The following is a 21,383-nucleotide window of genomic DNA, read 5'->3' on the forward strand; positions in this document are numbered from 1 at the left end:
TCATTTAGCTTTTGAAGTAAATATAATCAGTAAAACATTTTAAAAAGTTAATGTTTATGTTTTTAGTTTATTAATAAATGCAATTATGTTTTCAAGCTTTATCTCTTTGGAAAGTGAAGAAACTATTTGGCTATAAGAATGTTTATTAATCACTATTGAGCACAGAGCCTCTGAAGAAGCTTTTAATAATTCTCATAAAACACTATGAAATAGCTAATAAATAAGTATTGTAACATAATATAATTTAAAAAAAAAACTATGAAGTTACGCTAAACGTATAACTAAAATAATAATTACCAAGTGTATATAGTTATCACAATTTTTGTTACCCCCTACCCCCAGTGGCACAGAAGCCAGTCTATAGACTTATAATGCCAGAAACCATGTTTTGACACCTGTGATTGAAAGAGTACAGATAACTCATTATATAACTTTGTCCTTAACTACTAATAAAGTTATCTTGTTTTGCATGTTTCTTGGCATTGATAGCTTCGACTTTATTTCGACATTCACTAAGTTATTAAATATAAAACTGAAATAAATTATACCTGGTGTTCATTAGTAAGTTAAGATGGATATACTTAACTGATTTGAAGTCTTTGTGTTGTTCTGATCACCTTTATATAAATACTTAAATGAAGTAAAAGCTGTTTAAAATTGATACTGCTTTATCTAGGTCAGTGGTTGAAGTTTTGATGATAAATTCTTGATTGATATATAACTGTATTACACCCTTAAAATATTAACTTGTTAGTCTTGGCAATAGAGACATTCACAATATGTTTTTAAACTATGCCAAAGAGGCTTTGAGTTCACATGTTATTGGAGGTTTTGCTCCTTTAGAAAATGACAGGTAATGTGTGGCATTGTTAAAATCTTAATGAGAATTAATAAATTTCTAAACTTCTTAAATCATTTGAAACAGAATTTCAATTTGTTTGTCTTATTTGGGAGAAGCTCATTCAATTTCTCATTTTATTTGGAGTAGCTCATCCAGTTTATAATTTAATCAAAGTCAATGAAATGAAAACTGTAATTAAGGACATTTGGAAATTGGTGACTTATATGTAGCATCTGTGCCTAACAGGCATGGATGGTTTAACATCAAAAATTTTTTTTTCAAAGATCAGTGTGTTAATCTCAGTACTTTTATCAATTGGTACCAGACCTAAATTTTGAACTGCTTTATGTATTAATACTTGTGAAATTTAGATATAAAAGAAATACCCCTTGGTGTGGAATCCTGTACGTGGTGAGAGGACATCCCAGGGAAGGTTCTGTTCTTTCTGTTCTTTACCTCCTCTGGGATCTAAACATCCACCCACGTGTTTGCCGTGGGTGAACACCCGTGAAGGGGAGGAGAGGATCCTGGTGGTTGAGGGGTCCAACCCTAACACACCACTTTGGCCTCGAATTCCTGTAGACGGGTGGCGTTTGGGTGGGCCCCCCTTGGGTCAATCGGCTGGTCCACTTGGGCTAGAGTCAACCAAGTACCAGTGTTGGAAGTTCTCAACGGGTGTTGTGGACATTGTGTCTGATGCTGGTGTTTGGGTATAGTGCTCACAAAACCCTGGCGTTGCTGCAGTGTCCTTGCATGGCACTGTAGTGCGTCCCCTCGTAGGGCTCCATGGTGGGTGGGGTCAGTGGGTACCAAAATTTTCCTTTTTTCCTATGGATCCTCCAATAAAAAATTTAAATAAAATAGTGAAAAAACAGTCAATAGGAAAACGACCACGTCTTGAAGACTCTCAGCAGCAATCTTCAACATCTGTAACACCTGTACCCCATTTTCTTATATAACATTCTCTTTCAGAAAAACCTTTAGGGCAAATAACCCCCTTTTTTATTCAGAAGGGACTAGCTGGCTCTCCAAAGTCAGTAAAGAAGCTTTGATCTGGAGACATTGGTTGAAACATCCACATCCCAACACAGTGAACTCCTCTTGAATTCAAAGGCAATTGGGGATGTACCTATTGAGGTTACCCCTCATGCTACCTTGAATTCATCACGAGAAGTTATTGTTGAGAGCGACTTGAAGGACGTCTTTGAGTGGAGAGACCAGCAAGAATCTCTGACCTGCCACCATCAAGGCAGGTTATCTAATTTGCAGGGTGCGGCCGTACATTCCAAACCCTCTTCGATGTTTTCAATTTTAGAGGTTCGGCCACTCAAAGATGTCCTATCGTGATTCCCTGACATGTGCTCGTTGTGGTGGCAAGGACCACGATGCCTATGAGTGTCACACAGACCCACTTTGTGTCAATTGCAATGGTTCTCACCCCTCCTACTTTCGTTCTTGCCTAAAATGGTTGGAAGAAAAAGAGGTGCAGCATTTGAAAACGACCCATAACATTAGTTATCCTGATGCTCGAAATTGCTGCCTGCCACTCCATTTCGGACATATGCTGCTGCACTTCGTTCCACAACTACAGTGGTAGTGCAGACAGATCTCTCTGTACTCCCAAGAGAATCATTTTCAAAACAAATGAAAAGCCTTTTGACCTCCATGGTTAAAAAGGTTGATGAATCAACTACTACACCCATCTCTGTTCCTCCCATACAGAGCAACAAATCTCAAGATCCACGTCCTTCGGTTTCAAATACAGGCATTTCTTCTGATACATCTTTTTCTCCAACTCCACGATGCAAAACAATCATTCGTTCGCGTCCTCAGTCACTGGAATCCCCTTCCAACAACAAACATCTGCCCCATCGACCCAGGGCAGGATCCATGGAGGTTGATAGACCTCCTCGAATAATGACAGTAAGGAAAAAAACAGAAGATGGTCGTAAACAGAAGGGTTCTCCAGCCACTTCGCCTACCGTCATTAAAAATGGCCACCTTGATACAATGGAACTGTTGAGGTTTACATTCTAATCTGGAGATATCAAAACACTGATTGCTTCCTACTATCCTGTATGTCTTTCCTTACAAGAAATATTTCTAAAACCTGCTGATACAGTCACCATTCGGCAATTTTCTCTGTACAGAAATGACAGGCTGTGTGATGGACAAGTGCAAGGAGGGGTGGCACTATTGGTTGATCAGCATGTGCCCACCCTGTCTTTGTCACAGCACTTCCCCAGAGGGGTGATGTTCATTAAAGTCCCCAGGATTAGAAATGGAGATGGCAACTGTTCAACATGAGCATCAAGGTCTGATTGATCATATGTCTCTCCAGGGGACAGGAACAAACAGTGATGATATGACCCAAGGAAACATGGATGGCTACGGCCTCCAAGGGTGTGTTGAGTGACAAAGACAGGCTGTGTGATGGACGAGTACATGGAGGGGTGGCACTATTGTTTCATCAGCATGTGCCCACCCTGTCTTTGTCACTCAACAAAGACAGTCAAATGCACAAGAGCACTGAACATCCTCCATGTCCTCTTTACTGTCAGTTGGGGAGCGGATCGATGTTCTATGTTAAAGATATATCGTGCTCTTATTCATTCAAAACTCTACTATGGATCAATAATCTATGGCTCTGCCAGACCCTTGGCCTTAAAGATGCTGGACCCCATTCATCATCAAGGACTTCGACTCTGCACTGGAGCTTTCTGCACCTCCCCAGTTCAGAGCTTATATGTGGAATCTCACAAACCTTCTTTGCACCTTCGCCCTTTGCAACTGTCTTTACTGTATTCTTCGAAACTTCACTCCTAACCAAAACATCCCACTTGGGGATGTGTTTTTCTTCCTCAGTGGGCCTTGCTTTTTCAAAACAGACAATCTGCCATTGCTCCTTTTGGCCTTTGCATTCAGGTGCAATTGGATGATTTGGGTCTGTCCTTGGAAAACATTGCAGAATCCACTGGTCAGCTCATTCCCCTATGGCTTATTACAGCCCCCAACCTTTCTTTGAGTCATCTGAAAAAGGCAGATACTCCCGATTAGAAGTAACGTCTTTTATTTAATGAACATTTTTCAAACAATCATTCCATTCCAATTTATACAGATGGTTCCAAATCAGGTAATTCAGTGGGCTCTGCCATGATTTTTTGTGGTTCGGTGGTTGCACGCAAAATCCCCTCTACAGCTTCTGTGTTCACTGCTGAACTGTACACCATATCTCTTGCCCTGGATCATATTGAAGCTGAGCAGTACTCCAACTGCACTATTTATACTGGCTCCCTTAGTTCTCTGCTACCCTTGGAATCACTTCACGTTGGCTCACACCCTGTTCTCGCTGATATTCAAAACCAACTGGCCCATTTCTCATTAACATCTACTTCTGTCCAGTTTTTCTGGATACTAGACCACGTTGGTATTCACAGGAATGTGCTTGTAGACATGGCAGCTAAATCTATCTACTCTGGCACTGCCACCACTGTGCCTATTCCGTACATGGACTATGGTCCTTATTCAAGGCTTGGCTTCCTTCCCAGCTGGCAGTCCAATTGGAATAAGCAACGTGACAACAAGCTTTTTCAAATAAAACCCTATATTGGGCTTTGGCCATCTAGCTTCCGTAAGGTTTGGAAGGAGGAAGTTGTTCTAACTAGACTACGCATTGGTCACAGTTTTTTAACTTATCATTTCTTTTATCTGGAACTGATGCACAAGTGTGTAGTTTGTGTAACACTCAAATCACTGTAAGCCACATTTTACTTTCCTGCCATCGTTACGACTCTCAACAATGGCACTATTTTAAACATGTTCTGTCTTAGGGTTTGTCTGTAACATTGGACAGTGTTATTGGTGATGGTGGCACTGTTCCACGTTGATAAAGTTTTTAGTTTTTTAATGGCCATTAAATTTTTTAAATCTCATTTAAGTGTTTGATATTTATTCATTACACATTTTTAATTGTGGTTCCCTTTTCAGTCTCAATCTCTCTAGTTCAATTTGACATTGTAAAATGGCCAGAACATTAAATAACTCGACACCAGGACTGGAAAGACCAACTTCAGGTGACTAACACTGCTGTTTGAACTACCCGTTAGTTGTCCTGGCGAGTTGTTATTACACTTTTGCTGCATGTCATTTAACACTTATTACTTTACCTTTTAGTACTGGCCATAATGACACAACCCAGAACAAGGACTGGAAAGACCAACTTCAGCTGAACAACGGTGGTTCTTGTACTTACCTGTTAGTCTTCCTGGTGGGTTATGATCATTACCATTCTGCTACAGGAAGCCCATTACAACTTTCTAGACTGGATGTCAACATTGGTTTTATGCCATTTTTTGTTTTTAATTGCTGTTTTGTTTATACCTTTGTTTCCTTTTACAAATTTTACTACATTTACTTTACTTTTACCTTTTCACAGGACATTTGGCTAATTTTTATTACGATTTTGCTATATGTCTTTTAACACTTTTCTTATTTTACCATTTGATAATGGCTGTTATGACAACATAACCCAGAACCAGGACTGGAAAGGCCAACTTCAGGTGACTGACGGTGGTTTTTGTACTTACCTGTTAGTCTTCCTGGCGGGTTATGACCATTACCATTTTGCTAGAGAAAGTCCTTTACAACTTTTCTTACTCTGCTTTCTCTCTTAACATTGTAGACTAGATGTCAACATTGATTTTATACTTTTTCTGTTTTTCAATGATGTTTTGTTTTACCTTCATTCCCTTTATGTATTTTACTACATTTAATTTATTTTTACCTTTTTACTGGACGTTTGGTGCAGATAGCCTAGCTACTTTGTGCCATAAAACACTAAATCAATCAATCAATCAAACAAAAGAAATAAAGGCTATTTTATCTTAATCTCAGAAAAATAAAAATAACATTCTTTTATTGATTATATTTGTTCATTGTTTCTATTTAAGGTTATTGTAAGTGATGGTTGTTCCTCAGAAGTAGAATGTTAACATATGCAAAACTTATCAACTGGGCACAAATTAAGAATCAATACATTTTTGTGGAGACAGTCAAAATGAAATTACAAGTAGGGTCTGTAAAGTTTTTTTTTTTTTCACTATGATGCTGCTACATTCAGTTGTTATAAACTTCATTACTTTATTCACATACAACAGTCCCTTTTACATTTATGGTACTTTCTGGCATGGTGATGTATCTCAGGGAAGTCTTTTAGGGTCTGTTAACTAGAGATTTGAAGGGTACTAAGTAAAAAACATTAAAGTGAAAAGTCTTTCAAAAATTTTAATTCAGTTCTGTTATATGTTCAACTTCATAAGTTTAAGTTTAAAGGTTTCAGCGTAAGTTATGAAAAATTTATTAAACTAGGAAAACTTGGATTTTAATTCAAAACATACAATAACAAATCATGTTTCCACATAGTGTTAGCATATCTGGCATCTACTCTTGCTTGAGTACTAGAGTAGAAAAAAAAAGCCAGGACATTACAAAGAAGGTAACTTTTTCTTCATAGATTCCACCTACTGGTTTTTTTCAGTTAATGTACAAGGTCCTCAATAAAGTTAACAAGAAGCAAAATTTAATGTGTTTACTTGAATGATTCTTCATATTCAAACTGAAGGACAATACAGAATTTTTTTTTAAAATCTACATATTATAAAAGTGGAAAACATGATACTATTGTGTACAACATGCTGAATACATTATGTACTGTCTGTTTCAATAACTGTTTCTATGTGTGTTTTTCTGATTTTGTAGCATTTATATTCTTATTTTGTGTATTGAGTGAACCACATCTGTTAATACCTGAACATGATTTTAATGACATATTTTGATATTTGTAAAATGAGTTGCATTTAATTAAGCAACATTTTTCATGTGGTTGAAACTTTTAAATTTTAAAAGATGTGTTAGATGATGAGTTATTAGTGGTTTTTATTTAAAACATAGGAGCGTAGGATGCATGAACTGGAAAAACAAGGTAGTGGCTCCCCAGATAACGTTTTCATTAAAACAAACATTCAGTATAGTGAACAAGCTTCACAAGCTAAGACTTCAGCAAGTTCAAAGAATCAAGGAACTGTTGATTTTTTGTCTTCAGAAGTTTCTGATGTAAAAGGAGTTACAACAGATAGTGCCATCAAAGCCAGTGATGATCTTCTCTGTCTTAGTGGGAACCCCTTTGCAGAAAATATATTGAGTGGTACTAATCATATGAACCAGCAGTCAGTGTTCACCACTTTTGGAACCAACAGTAAGTTGGATTAAAGTTTTTGATTTTATATTGAATTAGAACACTGCAACTACCACTTGAATAACATAGTTTGTGTGTGTATATATATACACCATAATTATAATAATTTTAAAGTATAAAGCATAGATTATAACATTTTTTCAGTATCAACCTGAATACTTTGTTGAAACTTTAATACACCAAAGAGTTGTGCAACTGAATATTACCAATATTCATCCACAAAAATTTGAAATCCTTCAAATTATTTCTTCACATTTTATGCAGTTTATTTTCCCAAAGCATTTTTTAAATATATCTCAAGATGGTATGAATACTAAAACTTTTATTGAAATAAAGTATAGAACAACATTTCAACCTTCTTAGTTCATCTTCAGGTGGACAAAGAGTTTGCATTTGTTAAACTCGTGTAGATAAATTGAACAGAGTTCATCTGTTTTATTATTAACTATATATTTTAATACTTATTCATACTTCTAAAAAAATTTGGGGTTTGAATCTTATTTTATTTGTATTTATATATTCTCATGAAATGTACATACTCCTGTTTCACTTTTATACATTTTAAAACATCATCCTCATCTTGGTATTTCTACATCATTTGGCACCCATTTCTTTATTTTCTTTAACATTAGCTACCAGATATATTGCATCCTTGTCATCTAATTCTAATGTAATTTTACAACACTGCTGGTCAAGTGATGGGTAAATTCCACTTTTCTATAAGGTTTCAGACAATTTCATGTAGTAGTTTTACTTTTGAAGCAAAATATGATAAGATCTACACTGTTTTTTTGTCCTTGCAGTATAAGGATGTGGAAATCAAAGGGTTAATGAATAATAATAACTATGGAAATGGACAGATCTAAAAAGAAATTGAATTATCTTTGGTTTCTGTGGCAAAAATACTCTTAGCTTAAGTAGTTGGCTAGCCAAATATAACAAAATGGATTTTTAACCACAGTAGGGTTTAAACTGTAATGCACACCATTTTGTTTATCATGTGAAATAATGCATCCTAATGAGACAGAAGGAAGGTACTGTTTCTGTCAGTGTATTCTATGGTGTCTAGGATACACCACCAAATGAATTAATAGAAAGGGAGATTTAGATATTGAATGTTGAAGTAGTTTAGATAGTGTTCTATTTTTGTGAATTATTTTTGTTTAAAGAATTTTATACCTTGTGATGCTTAAATAATAAAAATGAAATAGAGAAAGCATGGAAATTAGCCAAGTACAAGTTTTCTCTGTCAGTTAACTTACTATTTAACTACTAGTCCATACCAAATTATTAAAAAATAAATAGCTCAAAATTGGTTCACAATTCACTTTATGGATTGGAACTATAAATATTGTAGTCAGTCCCACAAAACAGTTACCTATATTTTCAACCTGGTGCCATTTGCCTGATTAATAAATGGTACCAATTAATTTGTAATAAACTGTCATTCTCTGGGCAGTTAAGCTGACCAGGCTGCTAATTAACTGTTTCTAATTATTAACAACAATGTATTATATGCAGAATTAATTATATGCAGACATTTCTCTATATTAAAATACTTTTATTTTAGAATTGGGCTTATGGGAAAAACTTCCTAGGATAATGAGTAAAATTAACGTTGTCATATTTTGCTTAAGTTCTTCTATGCTTCACAACTGTTTTATGAAGGTAAAATCCATAGTTTCTGGTTCTCTTGCAAAGAACATTGTCTATCATGGTGTAAATGTAATGACCAATACAGTTGAGGACTGCCATAAGAAGGAAGTTGATGTTTCTGTAACATTTTATTTGATTTTAGAATTTCTAGATGATTCTTTCAACTACTTATATGCAGCTTGCTCACTATTTCTTCCACTTGTTTTTGGAAATTATTTCAGAGAATGCATGATATACTGCTCATGATACCTTTTCATCATTCTGCCAGTTTTTCAATTGGGCATGGTTGTTGAACAGTCTTCATTAATTATTCAACTTGAAGAAATGTGGTTTAGCTGGAGTAGTTACCATCTGAGTTTTCTTGTTTCATATGACAAAATTTCAAATCTCAAATATCATATGCTAAGTTAATTTTCAAATGTTTTATCTGGGTTTCAGTGTTATTTTGTACTTTTTCTGATTTGTTAATATCACTTTTTACTTCATTCTTTACTTTTACCCCCCAGTGACACAGCGGTATGTCTGCAAACTCACACAGATAGCCGATTGTGCAGCTTTATGCTTAATTCCAAATCACAGACAATAACAAAAAATCTGCTTGCTCAATATTCATTTATCTACTGTAGCATAATTCACATTTTGAATTGCTTAAATTGTTTCTTAAACTTTAAGAATATTCTAGTTACAAAAGCCATGCTGATTACATCATTCTTTCCTCAGACTAAGCAACAATAGAACCATATGGCCCACAACAGTATAAGTACTAACATGGTTAAATACTAAAATATAAAAAGTAAATATATACAATACATATATAACAGAAGGAACATTTTAATTTTATAAAAACATCTACTTCTGATACAAGATATGGAATCCATTATTACTAGAAATAAGTTCTATAATTTCAGTTTAAGACTGACTAGTATTTTTCAATTACATGTTCTGTAAGAATTTTTTCTTTACCAGTACAAAATGATATATTTTTAATAAGTATATTGCCTATGGTATGAAAACTATATCCTATTATTTTATTTTCTACTCATCCTGATTTAGGATAGAATGTTCTTGTTTCTTTGTAAGTTTTAGATAGCACAAATGTTACTAATTTTAAAATCTGCACTGACTCTAAGAAGAGATGATGTCAGTAAACAACTTAAAAAAGGGCAACATTATGTGTTGTTCCCAGGTTCTACAGCTTAAGATTTCAATATCTCTTTGTATCAGGAAACACAATGATTGTGTCATATAAGTAATTTCCATAATTAAAATGTTACAGTTCTGTAGAACATTTTGAGTTTCCAAAGTGAATTCCTCAAATATCTCTAGATATTTGGCACATTAGATATTTTAATTAATTGTCCTCGACCAAAAAAATCATAAGTTGGCACATCATTAATGTAATGCTATTAATACTGTGATAAATATTGATTTCATTTGGAGTATACTTACTGATAAGTATTATTTCATTACAAGTTATAACATTTACAGTAAGGTAAGAGTTTAAAAAACACAACACATTTAATTAGATGCAACACCCCATATAAAGAAAATATTAGCATACCTGTCAGAAGCATAGAAATTGCTAGTACATAATTATAACATTAATGTAATGACTATATTCATCTCAACTCCTGGAATGAAAAGTAAATAAATCATAAGAAAATTATATAACAAAGTCACCCTACCAGTAGGCATTTACAAAATAAATTACAATAATTGCCCAGTGTCTTACACTGGTATCTTGAACCTCAGGTTAACTCTATCCCAGTGGTCATCCTTTACAGTGAATGTATGAAATTAAACATACATAACTCAATATAAAATCATCATTGCTCAGACAAACCATAAATTTTATAGTCTTCAATTTTATTTGGTTACAAAGCTATCAAATAGAAAATTGGGCCCCTTTTGCAATACCCGCTTGTCACATTCTGTCTCTCAGGATTTGTTAATAGTTTTCTCTTATGTTTAATTCCATATTATCTACACTAAATAGAAAGCTAAGGTTTTTATCTATTGAATAGTGTACAAGTGTCTAACTTGAATGAATTTGTAACAGTTCTTGCCACAGTTAGAAAGCCAGAAAAATTGAGTTACAGGAAATTGTCTGTTTTTTGTATGTTATTAATCTATATTATTTGGTACATTATTTAATTAACTAAGAATTTAGTGCATTACTACCATTAGTGTAAAAAGAGAGTTGGGTATCTTTGACAATGAGAAAAAGATTAGGTGGGTGGGGTGATTTTATTGCTTGTTTTCATATTTATTCTTCAGTTTTTATTATTATAAAGGTTAATAAAATGTAAAAATAGGTTAGTTAAGGTTAGGTTGGATAAAATAAATAATGTTTCACAAGGCACACATGCGAGTATCTTGTAATATAAATGATAGCATGACATAACCTCCACTTTCTCCAAGTTATTTACAACCATTATAGGTATGATTAGTAGTTTGACACAGTTCAAAGTGCAATAAAATATAATTATAAATTAATGTGAACTGTTATAACTTTAAAGCTACTTAGGATAAACAGATGTAGTTACATGTTACAAATCAGTCATTCCAGAAGAAAAAAAAGTCATTTAGATTTATTTCAATTTTTTGGTGGTTACGAGGTCAATCAAATAGACCAATGTTGTATAGAATTAGATTAGATAGTTTTACTGAAAACAAATATTTGAAATATATTTAAAAGGTTTTTGAGATGAAAAAAAATATTTTTAGTTTTAACTTGAATTAAACTTTGCACATGGACAAATCTTTTTTAGTTTATTTAAAATAATTCCCCAAATTTTTATGTATGGAAAATTTTGTAACCTTTACTAAAATACTACCAAATTTTGTGAAGATATACTTGATATATTAAAAGTTGGTAGTATCAAATGTATAAAGACTTCAAGTACAAAAAGGTCATTGGTCAGTAAAATTGATCATGTTCATTTTGAGAAAGTTAAAAGAACACTTGTAAACACCCTTACAAAGTCTTTGAACATATGAACAAAAACACCCACAGTTTTATTTAACAAAAAATCAGAAGTGTTATTAATAAAATCAAACAGTTTTACAGTTAGCAAAACCTATGCACATCTCTACATGTCTGTTATTTTCCCAAGCTTTTCTTCTATTATGCAGATATTTTACACAATTTTTATATTTTCATTTTTTTTTTTTTTTTTTAGGATACTCTCTCTTCTTATGTCCACTTTGGCAAATTTGTTTTCTTTGCCCTTTCTTCAAGCATGTAATTCCTCTGTTGGTGGGATCTTCTGGGAAGAGATGCTGTATGATTCCAAATTCATTTACAAACTACTTTTCTTTAGGACTTGCGTATGGCTCCTTTTCTCCAAGTCTGTTTTTGGCAATATTACTGAGAGTTTAAAATCCTTTGTTGGATCTGTGATGTAGCAATCAACCATTTAACATTTGGTTGATTATCTCACTCTGATTCCATATAATTCCCTATTAAATTTTCTCAAACCAAACAAGCCGTTTTTACATATATATTTTTTCTACAAGTGGGTTTTCTTGACATCACTGAATTCCCTATTACACTCCTTCCCAATTCCTCCATTTAAGATGGACATATCACCAATGGTACTGGTGACTACCCTGTGGGTTCTGGTTCAGTGTGGGCTAACTTGACCAGTTTTACCACAGATCTTTAGGTTATTCAACTATTACCAGAGGAAATGGTCATTAACTTTCTCTCTCCCCCACTATTTTTAGGGGTACCTATATTCTACTCCTTACTGTAGGATTCTACCACCAGTCAAAATATTTTTGAACTGATGAAGAATCTTTTCTCCCAGAAAGTTATCAAACTTGTATCTCATCCTTTTACAGGTTTTATTCCAGGCTTTTTATGGTACTCAAGAAAGCCTGGGTATTGATGGCATGTGACTGATCTGTCCCATACAAATCAGTTTTTGATTCTGCTTTGAATGTTTATCTGCACATTTTTATATCTCATTGGTTGAGGCATTATCTTCTGTTTGTTCTTTACAGGGTAGTTTATCAGTTTTGCATCCTGTCCTTCAGACTTGCTTCAACACTGTTTTTTGTTGAGCGGTCAGGGCTTTTGCCTGATCTATGCATGCTTAAATGACTGGCTTCTGTTAGCTCATTCCAAACAGGAATCTGCCCATCATATTCTGTTTCTTTTTGTGGCAGCTTCTGTGGGTTGGTTAATCAAGTTGAAGGAGTCATTCCTTATATCCATTCAATGTCTTGACCACTTTAGTTTTTTTTGGGTTTTTTTCAATAAACATCTCAGTTGGGCCCAAGCTTATCCTCTTCAACTCCATTTGATGAAGCTTTCAGTTCTCCATACCCTTACTGCTCCCTCTATTTCTGCACAAGAAGCCCAATCACTTTTAGGGTGTGGTCTTCTGTGGAAATCCTTATCTGCTTAAGTTTTGCACATGTGGTTTCTTCAGTGAACTCTGCATGACCCCTGGAGACCAGATTTCCTTTACTGAGACCACATCCAAGGTATTTATCTGCTTACATGTCATGTTCTGGATTAATTCAACCTTGTGGGTCATCTTTTTCTTTCTTTGACTATACCAAATTTAGCTGAAAGAGTGGTCTCTCAGTTTTCAAGTTTGCCAGTGGCTATTCCTTTGGTGAGATACTCCTTACCTGTGTGCATATGTCGCACAGCCTTCAATGCCAATTTACTTCTGGTTTGGTTTCCAGTTCCATATCCATTTGTATTGGTTATTGATGTATTCAGCCAGGATTGGACCAACAAATAACTGTGCATCTTCCCTTCCATCTCCTTCACAGAGTTGTTTTGATAATCTACGTGACGCTCTGTCAAATTTTTCGAATAGCTCCTTACTAGTCAGAACAACTATGATTTTTATGGTTGCTTCAGCTTTTATCTCCCCACCATTACCTTTTTATCCTATTTTTATCTCTTCTACATCAACCTCAATCACTGGCATTTCATCCAGACCTTTCTACCCTTTGTTTTCATGCCGAGTTTTTATCTGGTCCTTAGAGAGGATATCCAACTGGACACAGTGAGCCACTTTGGTTTTAGCAAATTCCATTCAACCTTCTTATTTTCTGCCATTGGTTTTTAGGTTAGGTGTTTTCACTTCCTCAACCTACTGTTCTGTGTACTGTTCCTTTTTTATGGATTTCTTTATTTAGCCTTTTAATCAGGAGATTTCTGTCTCCTTGATCACAAGAAAGCAGGCTGCCTTGTTCCACACACTTTTTTTCTGATACCATAAATTTTTACTTCTCCTACCCTATAATGATTGTTACACTCCTTTTGGATTAGTCAATCTTCTCGATGCATGGTTCCTCTGAATTTCTGTGTGAATGTGGTTCTTCACTGCCTTACTTTAATCCATATAAATCTCCATCCTCTTGTTTGATTTTTCATTTATCACTTTAGACTCTCCTGCTCCTCTTTTTCTGTGAGTGTTATTGGTCAGATTTATTTGCCATCAACATTTCATTTACCCTTTATCATACCACATATGTTCTCCTCTATCTGAATCACTTTCCTTCCCAAAACTTTGGCAGCTCATGAGGGTGATTTCTCTTTCTTGTCAATTTGCTTTCCGTCCATTTCCTACATCCAGATAGAACTACTCTGTCAACATGGCTTCCTTCTGTGGTGCTCTTTCAGTCTTTTCTTTCCTTACTAGTTGGGTTCAGCTTTTCATTTGATTAGCTTATTCTTCCTTGTCTTCACCTTCCCGTAATTTATTCTAGATGTCTTCTTATCACATCAGGCAACTCACCTTTTCTCTGATATCTCATTTCCATTATCCTTTGGAAGAAATTCTTCAATCAAAGGTGTAGATCACACTGCATACATTTATCTCTTACTATTTCCATCAGATAACTGTTTCTTCCTTGTCAGGTTATCATCCACCTGTTGCCATTCATCAGAATTTGGTGACACTATGATTTGGTAAGTTATCTCTTTGTGTGCATGTGTACCTTTTATTTTTCTAGGACACATCCTTCTTTTCTTTCTCTTTATCCCTCCTTTTTCAGACTCTGGCAAGTAGCTCCTATCCAGCTTCATTTAAACTAGTCAAATTGGCACTGTAAGACCTTGAGGAATTCATAGTTATAACTTTCAGGGAATAGATAGCTGTCCATTCCTTAAATTGAATAAATCAGGATTATTTTTTTCAAAATAGGGTTTTTATAGTTGCATATTGTACTGTTTTCAGTGTTGACATTCCTCTGGATTCTTTTGAGTGAGATATTTCATAATACAAGTACAACATATTTCTTATTCCGATTATCCAGATGTCAGATTCCCAGATCAGTAAAACATGTTATCACTTTCTTCATCTTGTACCCTGTTCTCAGATCAATAAGTATGATACCTCCCTCTGATCTTCTGAACTTGAAGTAAAAATGGAATGATTCTCTTTCTTACCCCCACCAGATGGCTTGGGTTTGGATAACAGTTGACTTGCTATTGGTATGATCTTCTTTCCTACCCCATGTGGATGTTGGTTCCTGATGCAGGTTTTGGAAGCAGTTGACTTGCTGTGTGTTGTGTATAGTCTGTTACACCTTGAGGTACATCCATTTTATTCTTACCCACATTATTGTCTTTTCAGGAACTGAACTTCTAATATCAGGTGGTTTAGATTCCTATTCAAACACTGTTTTTTTTTTTGGATGTGCTCATCCACAATTTCCGTCCATGGCTGTAACACCTCTTTCCACATTAGGCATAAAATATATCTAGTACAGAATTGATACAGTCTACACATAGAGGATCTGCTACTGCAAGGATCTCTCATTTTTTGGGTGTTCTTGAGATACTTTCGAAGGATGCTGCTTTCTTTCCCTCACACTCATCCCTCCACCTATTCACGGTAAGATTTCAGATAAACCTGTGAGAGGATGTAAGGTACTGCATCAGAAGTTTTCCTGTACTGAAAATGTATTTCTGATAGATACTTACATTCTTTTACAGCATAGGAAGATTATAAACATATGTGTTTTATTACTCCTTAGTAATGTGAATCAATCTGCAAATGTACTTTTTATGTATAGATTTAAAATAATGAACCATAAACAAGTAAATGTGAGAACAGTCCTGCACTTGATGCCTCTTTTTGTTAAGCTGATAAAATAAATATTTAACCTCATTTTGGATTGAGTAGAATTCTGTCTGATGGCCCTCTGATTAGTCAAAATGAAGAGTGATTATTTTAAAACATATCAGAAAGACTGACTTGATATAATATAGACATAGTCAGTGAAATTTTGTATTTGATAACTCCAAGTGGCAAGCAATCTACTGAGCTCAATATGTGCTCTTTTTTAAGGGGAACATACTTAAGAAATGTGGGTTCTTATGCTCTTGGCAAAACACTAAACTGAGGTATAAGACTTAATGAAGTAGTATGCCTTTAGTTTATTAATAGAGAAAATTGATCATGCAGTTGGAAATATGGAAAGTAAATGTTCAAAGTGTTATTTGTTCATGTATATCGATAACAGTTTTGTTGTTATAGTAAATAAATTGATTTAGAGACTAAAACTAAAATACTTTAAACAAAGAGGTTAAATATTCAGATGATTTTGTAACTTTGTGATATTGTTAGACTGTTACAAAATTTGGTCGTGTTATAATTACTGACCATGCATTTGACAATAGCTTTACAGTGTAGTATCCAATGTTGCAAGAATGTCATGCCCAAAGCATACCACTTTTTTGTTGTACTTTGTCTTAATTGCTCACATGAAAAAGTTGTTTCAGTTTATAAATGAAACAAATTCGAGACCTTTAGGAATTTTCAAGACAAAACAGAACAAACTACTTAATAAAAACTTTAGTAATTAGTAATTTCAATTTAAAAAACCTTTGTATTACATTTATTGCATTGCACTTTTTCAAGTGGTTAAAAAAACATTTAATTGCCGTAATATAAAATATTAGATTTGTACAGTATGCAGCATTGAAGCTGTACTATGAGTATAAAATGCTAGTACATGTAAAACTCAGTATTACATTAAGTTGCATTTACAATATCATAAAACTATTACACAGAAATTAGACTCTTTTTATAAAAGTTTATCTAAGAGACGTTATTTATGATGTGAACAAGAGTGGTATTAGAGGAATAAGCACAAAGGGGTAGAGGGTTGGCCTCTCTTTCTTTCTTCTTATTCTCTCTTCTTCTTTTTTTTATTTATTTATTTACAGAGTTCCTTAATATACTAATTTATGAACTCATTGTGAAAACATCACAAAAAAGCATTTAAACTGTAACCTGGAAGGTGGGAAATACTGGTAATTTCAAGGTATTGCAGAAAGATAGAATGATACAAAAAATAATTACATGGTAATTTCACAAATGTATTTTGTACTTGTGATTACAAACAAATGTTTTACAAAGTGTACAGTTGGCAATGAACTGAGTGTTTGAGTAGTTGAAAAATATTTTTATCTCTTTGTATCACTATTCCTACAGGTGTTGCTTACACTACATCTTCCTCTGGAAACTTCATCCCTGAGACTTCTTTTGCTGCTGCTTTTGGAAGCAACCCAGCTGCTTCATCAGGTAATTTATTGACTTTATTATTTACACTAAATTTGAAAAGCTGTGTAATTGTATCAGTCAAATTTATATATTTGTGACAATTCACTTTTTGTTTTACTTCAGTTAACACGAAGTAACTGTATTGATTATGTATACAGGGTTTATTTCTATTAAAAAAGAAACAGATGAATTGTTTAATAAGCAATAATATATTTTATATTCTTCATTAATTGTTTATCTAGACAAGTAAACAACTTTCTGGTGTAATGATTTTTAAGTTAATTTCCCTACTGCTTAGTATATCTCATTGTAATTAAGGATTGGCATGCATCTTAAATTTAAGCAATCTTTTATGTAAATACGTATTTTAAAGTTCGTGTTTATGCATTGTTTACTAGTAACAGTTTGTAGGAATGGAAATACATTTTTTATAGTGATACCAGCATTAGCATAATTTGTGTTATAACTTGTTTTCAAGCTAAAACACTTATTATTGTCAGTGTTCAAGTGTTCACTGTATCTTTAATGTGAGGCTATTTAACATCTGTAATACATGGTTTGATCTCTTTATAAAAAAAATTTTCCTACTCTTCCTTCAAGTTTCATTCACATTATATTAAATATAATCTCCTTGTAATGTTGACAACCTTTACCCAAAAGTTAATTTGAGTGGTTAAGTTGTGATTTGCTTGTTGGAATAGTTTTGACCCCATTAACATGCATTTTTTGATGTGATAGGCTATGATAAAGAATTGTTTGGCATTAGCTTCTATGGTAGATTTGTTAGAGAAATTCCATTAACTGTTTGTTTGCAATAATAAGTATTGGAAAATCAAGAACTTTATGTATATCTTTTTTATTCACATTTAAGATGTATTTAACAGGTAATAAGCTGACTTCCTAATCACTCTTTACACAGCACTTCATGTGTTTTGTTGTTTTTCTTTCATTCTTGTGCAAGGTTTCTTCGTGCATATTTAAAAACTTGATAGTTGCAATTTTTAATTAAGCCTTACTTTTTGGAAATGAAAGAATAATAAATTATTTTGTAATGAATTTTCTAAGCCTACAAATTTAAGTAGATGGTGTTTGGAATTGCCTGGTGAATGTTGTTAAGCTTAAGATGAAAAGTGAGATTCAAAAAATAATCTGCAAGCTAATAGTTTAAGTTTACAGAATGGTCAAAGTATTTACTAGGTGGTTGTAAACAGTGTGTTCTGTCTATTCCTACATGTGGTTAATTTATTTTTAACCCACCCTTGCTATTGTAAAAACCTTTAAAAGTTTCTTAGACATGAAGAATAGGCATTGCACAAAACAGTTTAGTTGTTTTTACAGATGAATTTACCAAACATTTGAGCTTGCACATAATAAGCATATTTCAGTATTATCATAATGTTCTCTTTAATTTCGCTAAACTCAAGGAATTTATCATTATGAGGTGCCAGACTTTCATAAACACGAGAATCAAAATTCTCTAGAAACACTCTTTGATAGAACCATTAAGGAACAGTGGTATACTATGTATGTATATTTAATATCCTATAATATTTCATTACATTATTATTTTGTGTAAGACATTTTGTTAAAGTTCATGCTAATTTAGATGGTCCTTCAGGTTATCCCTTGTACATGTGTGGTTATGGTAGTTACAGAATTTAAAATTAAGAAGCATATTGAAAAATTTGATCTTAATTATTAAATAATGGTTATTACATAAAATATTGAGCATACATGCATTAGTACATTACTTGTTTCTATAATGTTTATGCAAATTAAGTTTCAACAAATAAAAATGATCGGATATAACTATTTCTAGATCAACTTAACTCATACCTATAAAGCCATTAGGATGAAACACTAACTTTTTTTTGTTTGCATGTGTAAGTGTATTGTAATTGTACTGTTATAAAGTTTTGCATTGACACTGCTGGTGAATTAGTAAAAATGTTGGATGTTGATCTGCTATCAACTGTTAACACACCTCTGATATTAAGATTTTGTATTAATGAATTGGAAAGTTCCATTACTAGTTCACCATCAGACTGTGTACTAAATAAAATTATCTGGTGTTTATTACCTGTTTTCAAAGAATCATAACTGCATTTTATTTTTCTAAAGTTCTGTACCTTTGTTCTTTAAATTTGTTTTAAAATCTGGAACTATATAGTTTCAGTTTTAATTGAATCTTACATACTTCACTATATGTAGAAAGATCTGCAATTTTTAGTAGTATAATATTAAGTTTAAAAATTAAACTTTGTCAGGGGCATCAGGTAAAGGTATGTTGAGTGAACATTTGACACTTATTTTTCACACTTATAATTATTGGAATCATGACCTTTTTATGTGAGTGTGATTTGATAATTTAATCATTTTCACTTTCTCCAAGCTGCTTCAGGACTAACAGCTGCTTCTTTCTTTAGCCTGCTAGCAGGTCTGTATTCCGTAAAGTGTCCTATAAAGATATGGAAATTTTCCTCACATGTTTGGCCTAGTTTTTGCTTCTTTTGTACAACATCTATTGTACCATCTTTTCCAGTATTTTCCTTCCCTTTTATTTTGTAGTTTTAGGTATTTTTTTATTTTGAAAAAAAAATAAGTAGAATTGTTTGAGTAAAGATATATATATAAGAAAAAATTTTTGACTGATTAATATATGATTAATTCTTCCAATTTTTGATAATAATTGTTTTATTTTGAAAGCTATTTCAAAGAAATACATTATTTTTATACACAGTGGTGGTAGAATTATAGTGTAATACTTAAATTATGTATCACAGAAAAACACACACACATACATATACACATGGTGAACTGCAAGGTGATTCATACATATTTCCTTTTGTCTTGTTAAATGAGATATTAAAAGGTAATACATTTAGTAATTTTGAGTTAATTCCAACCTATTTAAGTATTTGTGATAGAACTACTATAAGTTTTGGTTAACAAAGATACAATATTTTTTCAAGGAAATTAACACAAAAAATCACATGACCAGGGCTAAGTTTCTTTTCCTGTAGTTCCTTCCTCAACTTGTTTTGGTGCTCAGGATCTATCAGATGGTGTAAGTGTAGGAGGCTCAACTCCAGACTTGCGTTCACAGCCTTCTCTGTACACTTTCCAAACATATTGTTACCCTCTGCATCAACAGACAGTTCAGTTTTCAGCTGTCGATGACCTTAGTGTTGCTCTTCAAAATAGACTGCTGCTGAGGCCTTTACATGGTCCACTTGGCCCAGCCTCTTCAACCCCTACACTTGTGTATGGAGAACCAGTTGTGGGTGGAACTCCAGTGGGTATACCCATTTCATCATTCCAAGTGAATGAGGGAGGCAGATCTCAACCTTCATCATCTTTAAGTCGTCTTGATTCATTTGGTAGGTGAGGTGGGAAAGCCTACCTGAGGAACATTTGTCTTCAAACTTTAAGTTACCATCATAAGATACTTTGCACACTGAAAGAATGGTAAAACTACTGTTGTAGATGAAATCATACGCATGGCCAAACCTAGAGGACTGTTCCTCTTTAGCTGCAGCATTGCTAATGAAAGTAAAACATGAAAATGTTTAGATAGTGGACTAGCATTGTTGGTGTTGCATTGCTATTAGACTACAAGCATAGTAAGCACTATCAGTATATTTTGTTAAAAGCATATGATTATACTTGTACTAAGTTGGTCTTTTTCAGGGCACCCTAGCTTGTACACTGTGGGTTTTTGTTTATTTTTATATTAGTTGAGTCTGAGTTTTCATTGTTTATTGCTCTTAACTTTATGTTCCTCGAGAGAAAACTTTAAAGATGCATGTTTTCGACTACATACACAAACAGACACACCATTAAAAGTGGAATAAACTAGATTGCTAATACCAGAAATTAGCTGTTTTTCTTATCTTTGCTTGTATGTGTTAATTTCTTTGTTTTTTTAAGCATCTTATGTGTATTTCCTTTTTAAATGAAACTGCATGATATAATTAAAACATATATTAAGTTAGGGTATTTTACATTTAAGTATTGGTGATTCGAATAAGTAAAAACATGTTTTATAATCCTTATTTAACACTTTTAAAAAATTGTTATGGGCTATAATTCT

At 33.4% G+C, this 21,383-nt stretch overlaps 1 protein-coding gene across 14 annotated transcripts in view; it reads left to right on the forward strand.

Annotated features, from left to right (window-relative positions):
* LOC143258565 (phosphatidylinositol-binding clathrin assembly protein-like) overlaps positions 1–21,383 on the forward strand; it is a 119,046-nt gene that overhangs the window by 75,225 nt on the left and 22,438 nt on the right. For 11 of the 14 annotated variants that reach the window (XM_076517717.1, XM_076517712.1, XM_076517711.1 and 8 more), the window contains 3 exons: positions 6,791–7,094; positions 17,222–17,311; positions 20,314–20,670. In XM_076517717.1, coding sequence (XP_076373832.1) covers positions 6,791–7,094; positions 17,222–17,311; positions 20,314–20,670 — 751 coding nt within the window. The remainder of the gene's footprint in view (positions 1–6,790; positions 7,095–17,221; positions 17,312–20,313; positions 20,671–21,383) is intronic. The other 3 variants (XM_076517725.1, XM_076517722.1, XM_076517724.1) reach the window with 1 other exon arrangement.

The sequence above is a fragment of the Tachypleus tridentatus genome, chromosome 8 (genome assembly GCF_004210375.1).
Source record: "Tachypleus tridentatus isolate NWPU-2018 chromosome 8, ASM421037v1, whole genome shotgun sequence".
NCBI classification, from domain to species: Eukaryota; Metazoa; Arthropoda; class Merostomata; order Xiphosura; family Limulidae; genus Tachypleus; species Tachypleus tridentatus.